Source organism: Macadamia integrifolia, chromosome 8 (assembly GCF_013358625.1).
Source record: "Macadamia integrifolia cultivar HAES 741 chromosome 8, SCU_Mint_v3, whole genome shotgun sequence".
Taxonomy (NCBI): Eukaryota; Viridiplantae; Streptophyta; class Magnoliopsida; order Proteales; family Proteaceae; genus Macadamia; species Macadamia integrifolia.
This window is the reverse complement of record NC_056564.1, coordinates 20,174,402-20,181,576: the sequence shown is the minus strand read 5'-3', so window position 1 is coordinate 20,181,576 and position 7,175 is coordinate 20,174,402. Positions and strand designations below refer to the sequence as shown.

At 38.2% G+C, this 7,175-nt stretch overlaps 1 protein-coding gene across 4 annotated transcripts; it reads right to left on the bottom strand.

The window, feature by feature from the left end:
* Nucleotides 1-961: 961 nt before the first annotated feature.
* Nucleotides 962-6,434, bottom strand: LOC122087346 (protein DETOXIFICATION 40-like). Of its 4 annotated transcripts, none has more exons than XM_042656433.1 (7): nucleotides 5,942-6,434; nucleotides 4,003-4,634; nucleotides 2,917-3,033; nucleotides 2,443-2,681; nucleotides 2,106-2,224; nucleotides 1,676-1,762; nucleotides 962-1,228 (listed from the first exon to the last, which is right to left on the bottom strand). In XM_042656433.1, exons 1-7 carry the CDS (start codon nucleotides 6,242-6,244, stop codon nucleotides 1,163-1,165), a joined length of 1,563 nt encoding a protein of 520 aa, XP_042512367.1. In that variant the 5' UTR covers nucleotides 6,245-6,434; the 3' UTR covers nucleotides 962-1,162. The 4 variants fall into 4 exon arrangements, with proteins under 4 accessions (XP_042512367.1, XP_042512368.1, XP_042512369.1 ...); XM_042656434.1 differs by having other exon boundaries at nucleotides 2,977-3,033; nucleotides 5,942-6,430; XM_042656435.1 differs by lacking the exon at nucleotides 2,106-2,224 and having other exon boundaries at nucleotides 2,618-2,681.
* Nucleotides 6,435-7,175: the final 741 nt, after the last annotated feature.

The following is a 7,175-nucleotide window of genomic DNA, read 5'->3' as shown; positions in this document are numbered from 1 at the left end:
ATAAAAGAGAAAGGGTACTAGGCCATTTGGCCAAGATTGGAGGATTTATATCTCATATCGAGAGAAAGAAAGCTACCTGATAGTGTTGCCTATACCTAGACACATGGGGAAGTGAAGCCAAGGCATGGATGTCTTTTCATATATTGATTCTACTTTCCCACGTGTTAAGGTATACGCAACCCCATCATGTAGCTTTCTTTTTCCCATATCCCATATATGTAAATGCTATCACTGCACATAGTGTCACTAAGGCCCAGGCCAAGGTCCCGCCCATATAAGAAAGGTATTAAAATCCTGATTAGAAATACTAGCCCATGAACCAGAAATATGTGGATCCAAACTGTTTTGGGCTTTGTCCTGAACTAATATTCTCCACTAATTTTATATTTTTTTCTAATATCTTTGGTGTTGGTAAATATTCTGAGAATAATTTCCTAATTATCCTGACTTTCTAATATTTTAGGGTTTTACTTTGGTATTTTCATGTATTTAGAGCAATTTAGGTATTATTATTTTAATTATTTTCTGAGATGGTTTTGTCTTCTGTTCACTTATTATATCAACTTGTCATTTATTAAAGTAGAAGTAGTGTGCTACTAATGCTATACAAATTATAAATATACAAAATTTTAGATTGCAGTGAAGGGATCGAAATGACAAGCAAAAGAAATCCACAATAGTATTGAGCTAACAAATAAACGCCCACATGTGCATTTACATGTTAAAACTTACTAGATTGAGGCTTTAGCATAGACCTGACCTCGGGCCTGAAAATCTCAACTCTAACCCACATCATAGGTTGAAAATCTTCACACACATGACCTTACGAAGGATAATTTGGTGATTTCTTTAGTTTTTTGTTAAATAAAATTGTTGGGTGGAGATGCCTCTCCACCATTTTCCATCCAAAATAATAATAATAATGACATGTATATATACCTTACTTTGGTTCTCAATGATGAATTGATCTAGATGTAGAACATGTTTTAACTATGTAATACCTAATTCTTTCTGTTAAAACAAGATAGTGATGATTGGAGTGACAAATATTGGTAGCAGTGGTCTTCGATCATAAGGTGATCTAGAGATGAATATTTGCTAGCTTGATGAATCAATAGGGCATCTCAACCTCCACAGGTGTTGCATTTCTTTAAAGCTTCCATCACGCATTTTCTGATGTTACTTCCTCGATGTTCCATTTATCCAAGCGTTTCTTGGCCTTCTCCACCTATCAAAATGGGACCAAAATGAACATGTAAACACATATAGTCTTCAAATGATTTTTTTTTTTTGGGGGTAATATCATGAATTAAATTCCCTGAAATAGTAATAGAAAAGATTAATTTGAATTTAAGTAATGGTTGGAAATAATCTTGTAGCTTACTTCGCAAATTTTTTTTTTAATGTAGTTTTTATTAATAATGGGGCTTACTATAAGGGGAAAGTTTCCTTTCATTGTGCGGAGAAGGATCCTTACAGTCATCATTGGCTATCAGTATCTGCCCCTCTATTTAAGAATGGTGGATAACACCATATTCCTTGACCGTAGATGAAGGAAAACTCAGTTCCTTATTTAACGAATAAGTTTGGCATTCTTTTTCTTGTCTATTTCAATGCATAAGTGAGAGGAATTAAGCTATTAACTATGCATAAGTATATAACAAAGAGTACTTACCTCAATTTTCCATTCTGTTCGATATGTAACCCATAGTAAAATGAGGGTTTGCAATGCAGTGCCACCTATCATTCCAGACCACATTCCCTGCAATCAAACACAAGTCCAAAACATTGTTTTCTTAGCGACATATGTTTGTTTCGTTATAAAAATTTTCATGCACATGAAAGTTTACAGAAAAAAATTCTTTCATGATTCATATATATATATATATAAATATATATATATATATATATACATATTCATTTTACTCTAAAGGAAACAGTGAAAATATTTTTAGTTAAATAAACAAAAACATTATGCCTCTTAACATGGAAACAAATGGAGCTTTAGTAAATTCTTAACTTCATGCAGAAATAGGTTATAGGGATCAATTTCTGGCCTGTCTAATGCATCATATGAAATACATGTTCAATTGAAGCATCTATACCTTAGCACCAAAGTTGAACTTGAAACCTAAAAGAACCCCTAATGGGATCCCAACCACATAGTAGCACCCCAAACTAACGTACGCAACAAATTTTTGCCAACCACAACCAACGGCCACACCTTCATAAACAATAAAAGTTGGTTAAATATAGTACTGGTTGAGAGAGAGAGGGAGATGATTGTCAATGGTTTTGTTAAAAGAAATATATAAGGGCAAGAGAATTCTGCCCGTCCCTATCCTATCCCCATGGCAACTGGGTCTTTTCACACCTATGTAGCTGTGTCTGGGCATGGGAAATGGGGGGCGGGCTAACTTCTTTCCCCCTAGAAATCAATACCTGAGAGGGTAGGTTGGATGCCATTGAGAATGAGATTGATGGCCAACAATGGGCAGAGGTCTGAAACTGCATCGGCAACAGTTTCTCCATCGGTGAAGGCATAGCTTATATATGGACGCAGATTTAACACAACTATAGCCAGGATCACCATTATTATAAATGATAAGGAAGTCACCATTATCACTGAGAATGCCGCCGATTTTGGATTTCCAGCTCCTATCTCGTTGCTTACCCTCACACTGCATATTATGAATCATTAACCATGATCAGTGAAGAGGGTGCATGTTAATACTTAGACTATCAAAAGATTGCATGTTAATACATAGAGGATATATGAATTAAATATGAGTATGAAATTTGATATATGACTAAAATTAAATTAGATCAAATTGTCAAATTATTCTTCCACATGGCAAAACCCGGTTTGTGGTCCAAAATACCCAGACTACCTAAAGTCGCAAACCAGGAACAAACCTTTTGCCATAATTATATATCTTGTTTGGTTGATGCCAAGTTAATTTGAAAGAGACTGACCTCGCAGCTGCGTTGAATCCAATTGGGATCATGAAAGCCCACCCATTTATCGCCATGCTGCACATCATATGTTATACAAATACATTTTAGTTTAAAATAAAAAGATAATTTTTAATTAATTAATTATAAATTAATTTTAATTAATTTATTATTGTCACAATAGTCTTTTATTTATTCTATCACGTGGCTAGATGATATGACCATTCCTACTATTAGATAGAGAAGACAATTTAAATTAACCACATGTCAAATTTCAAAGCTAATTAATGTATTGATAAATTTTAATGTGAGAGCAAAGAAAACCAATACATAATAATGAGTAAAAGCTTTTATCAGCACATATGTGCTAAAAGAATAAATTACTTTTAAGTTTACCGGATAACGTTGATTACGGATGTTGGATCCATGAAAATTTGAAGAAAAGACCAAGGTTTTAAAACGCAGAATCATACATTGGATCTTCTTTCATGAATTTTGATTTCAGTTACATCAAGAAAAAGAATCACTATAACATTTGAGTACAATTTCCCTCTCACATGGTATTTTTATTAGTCTCTCTCCTATTAAAGATCATATAGGCCTCTTCACCATTGGCATGTATGCAGATCCACCCACTAGTGTATAAGGAACCATTTCCTGAGATCAAAATCAATTGAAAATATTTGTCTACCAAACCCTTACATATGAATTGAGAAGAAGAAGAAAAATCTACCATAGATCTTTAATTTTTTTGAAATTTTATTTAAAAGTTATGTAGATTTAGCTTAACTTCAAGGGGTAGCCGAGTTGGTAAGGGACATTCATCTCAAGAAACGTGCCGAGACTAGTCAAGCCGAAGACTTGAATACCCATTGTTAGCAGAAAAAAAAATTATATATATATAGGAGGTTGTGTTATGTGTCTGCGTGAAATCAAAATTTTTCGTTAAATCCTCACAACCACTCTTCGCCTCCCCACAGATGATTTTGGTGTGTGTGCGTGAGGGCCAAGACATGACACCATTCGATTGAGAAACTTTTAACTTACCAAATAGAGAGAGAATTCAAAGCCAACTGCGGGTTTCGGAGCAACCCGGCTAACAAAACCAGTATCTGAGAGTACCAAGTCTGCAGGCACAGCATCACCGCCGACGAAGCTGACAATTTGAAGAAACCGAACAACCCGGAAAATGCTTGGAGGGAGAACCCGGTCCAGGTGAGCTTGCAGCGTTCGCTCTTGACTATATAAATGAACTGAGCCACTACTATTATCCACCATGAAAGGCTCAACACCAGGGCGGCCCCCAATAAACCGAGCTTGATCTTGTACACTGCCACCCAGCTTAGTAATATTTGCACAAGCAGTGTAGCCGTTGATATGTAGGCGCTGGGGGCCACAATGCTCTGGGCTTGCAGGAATTTCTGCATAGGGAAGTTGGCTGCATAGGCAAATATCTGAGGGATAAGGCCGTACACGAACACTGCAGCGGCTGATGCTATCGTTGAGGATTGGCCGAGAAGCATCAAGATTGGCTTGGAGAAGATGCAGATCACAGTGAGTGGGACCCCTGCGAGCATAAGGAGGATCATTGATCTTTGGAGGTATATTCCTAGCATTTCAAGCTTTGATGCACCGTAAGCTTGCCCACACAGCGTCTCCACTGCACTCCCCATTCCAATCTGGAGAATATTATAGTAAAATAAAATTAATACAAGGCAAAAAGAACTGGAGCATGATCCAAGCCAGCACTCTCATGTGTTTATCTCATTCTTTTTCTTTCATAAAAAATAAGGTCAAAAGTGTCCTTTTAAAAGGGAGGAAAGGGATAGACACAAGAGCATTAGCGTAGACCACTCTCATACAAGCATGCCCACGCATGAAAAAAATTTGGCTGCTACCCGGGTTGCAGCCATGCTGGCAGCCAAATAAATGGAATATTCACTTTCCCCTAGGGTTCACAAATACCCTCCTAGGTTATAGTATTCTCCAAAATTTTTAGATTCCATTTCTTTCGCTGCCACAGGGGTTGCAACTACTTGGCTGCAACCCAGGCAGCAGCTACTTAATTGGCTGTAACTCAGGCTGCAGCGAAATTTCATCCCCCATGCGCGTACACACACACACACACATATATATATATATATATAGATAGAGAGAGAGAGAGAGAGAGAGAGGGGGGGACTAAATGCAACTTTGTGAGCCTCAATTAGCTCCTCTATAGAGCAAATTGCATTATTAATTGACTTGTAGTTTGATATCCCATGGACGCAATCCAATCAGGCAGGTAACCACTCCATCACGCCCCATCTCACACTTTGTATGGGATATGGGACCCACGCCCCAAAGGTGGTCCCAACACCTCATGGAAAGGGGTCCTGACCCTCTCCAATTCTCCCATCATGCAATTTCTTGCAATTCCACCCTCAACTGCCACACATGTCCTTGGTGATGTGGAGGGCCAAGACAGAGAGGGAGAATAGCAGTTGCTTTTGGCGGACCTAATCTGTCAAATCCGATCCATATCAGCTGGATCCACCATATGCGAAATCAACTCTTCTCCAGTACGTCGAAGCAGCAGTCGCCAGCATTAGGCCCTTCTTCTCCAGAAGAAAAAACTCCATCGTGCATGCATCACATTTGGATGGTGGTTCCAATCGATATGGATCGGGTTTGACATATGAGCTCCACCAAAAGCAATTGCTTTTCTCTCTCTATCTTAATCGTCCACATCATCAGGAACACATGTCACACACTTGAGGGTGAAATTGCACTGAATTTCAGGTTGAGGGAATTGGAGAAGCTCTGGATCCTCGTGAGTGTGAAATGGGATGTGGTGGTTATGCGTAGTGGAGGGGATCTAGACTCACCCAAGTGGGAAGAGGATCCAGACAAACTCCATAAGAGAGAGAGAGAGAGAGAGAGAGAGAGAGAGAGAGAGAGAGAGAGAGAATGAATTGAATGTGTCATATAAGACTATATAACATACGAGGAGGCCAAAGGCGAAGGATTGGATGCCAGAGTTGCCGAGCGAAGCAGCGGCGAGCTCGAGATTACCGAGGTGACCGGAGAAGATCCGAGTGGACATGGACATGAGGTAGTTGATCATGTAGACAGCCACTGAAGGAGCAGCGAGGTAGAAGAGGATCTTGAGCTCTATCAATGAGGCTAAACGGAGACGTTTGAAGAGAGGCAACTGGGTGTTAGAGAGTATAGTTTCAAGTTCGTTGCTTCCTTGATGAGTTGTAGTCGAGGGTAGCTGTGGTGAGAAGGTAGTCTCCATGACGTTCATCACAGTATGATCATGTGATCTGTGGCTGTGCTTCACTGTTTCTGTGAAGAAGAGTATTGAGAGAGTTTTGAGACTTAAATGCTGCTACTTATAGTGGGGGAGCGCAGCCTTTAACGTTAGAGAGCAGTCTTCTGTTCCCACAGTAAGACACGTTTGGCAACCTCTCCACATGGGCTTTAAGATTTGTCACCTGTACTTTTGTAACCACTATGATGGAAAACATGTCAATTTCTCTCTCTCTCTCTCTCTCTCTCTCTCTCTCTTAAACGCCAAAAAAAAGCCTGGATTTCTGCAACGGAACAATAGATGAATGCAATTAACGGAAGCTATTAGAGCAGAAGCGTAGGGTTTCGGATATGGACAATGAATCATTTGTACATATGCTCAATTATACATACATGTGAAAATCTAACACCTGTATCTAAAATTGTAATGATAAAAAAAAGTTGATTCGTCATAATGGTTGAAAGTGTTAGGTCTAAGAATGTAAATGGATAGCCAAAAATTCGTATTTGATTTGTATTCAAATCTGATTTTAGTTTCTGAAAAAATCCAAATTCATCTAAAAGATAATTGAATTCAGATATTTCTATTTTGGATCAAATAATATTCGGCTGATTAACTATTTGATTGTAAAATGTGATTAATTTAATATTTATTAAAAATATATGATATAGTATTATATTACCAAAATTTGGTAATATACCTAACACTAAAGTCAACCCAAACCCTAACCATAAGTCTATAACCTGAATGAATAGAAGACTAGGAATTAAGTGAGCAGTGAAGCATTACGTACATTCAGATTATGAATGTATGGTTGACGCTCATTGCAGTGGGAGTCATGTTCTGGCTTCTCCTAAGGTGAGATGTAGGATTGCCGCTCATTACAGTAGGTCATTCTGGAATCAATTTTGCGTTGCTCTTTTTT

Excerpts from the sequence above, each read along its gene's own strand:
- LOC122087346 (XM_042656433.1), bottom strand. The coding sequence starts at position 6,244 with ATGAACGTCATGGAGACTACCTTCTCACCACAGCTACCCTCGACTACA. Across the intron at positions 3,034-4,002 it reads TTGAATTCTCTCTCTATTTG|CATGGCGATAAATGGGTGGG; the intron begins GTAAGTTAAAAG and ends TATGATGTGCAG. Across the intron at positions 1,763-2,105 it reads AGTTCAACTTTGGTGCTAAG|GGAATGTGGTCTGGAATGAT; the intron begins GTATAGATGCTT and ends GTTTGATTGCAG.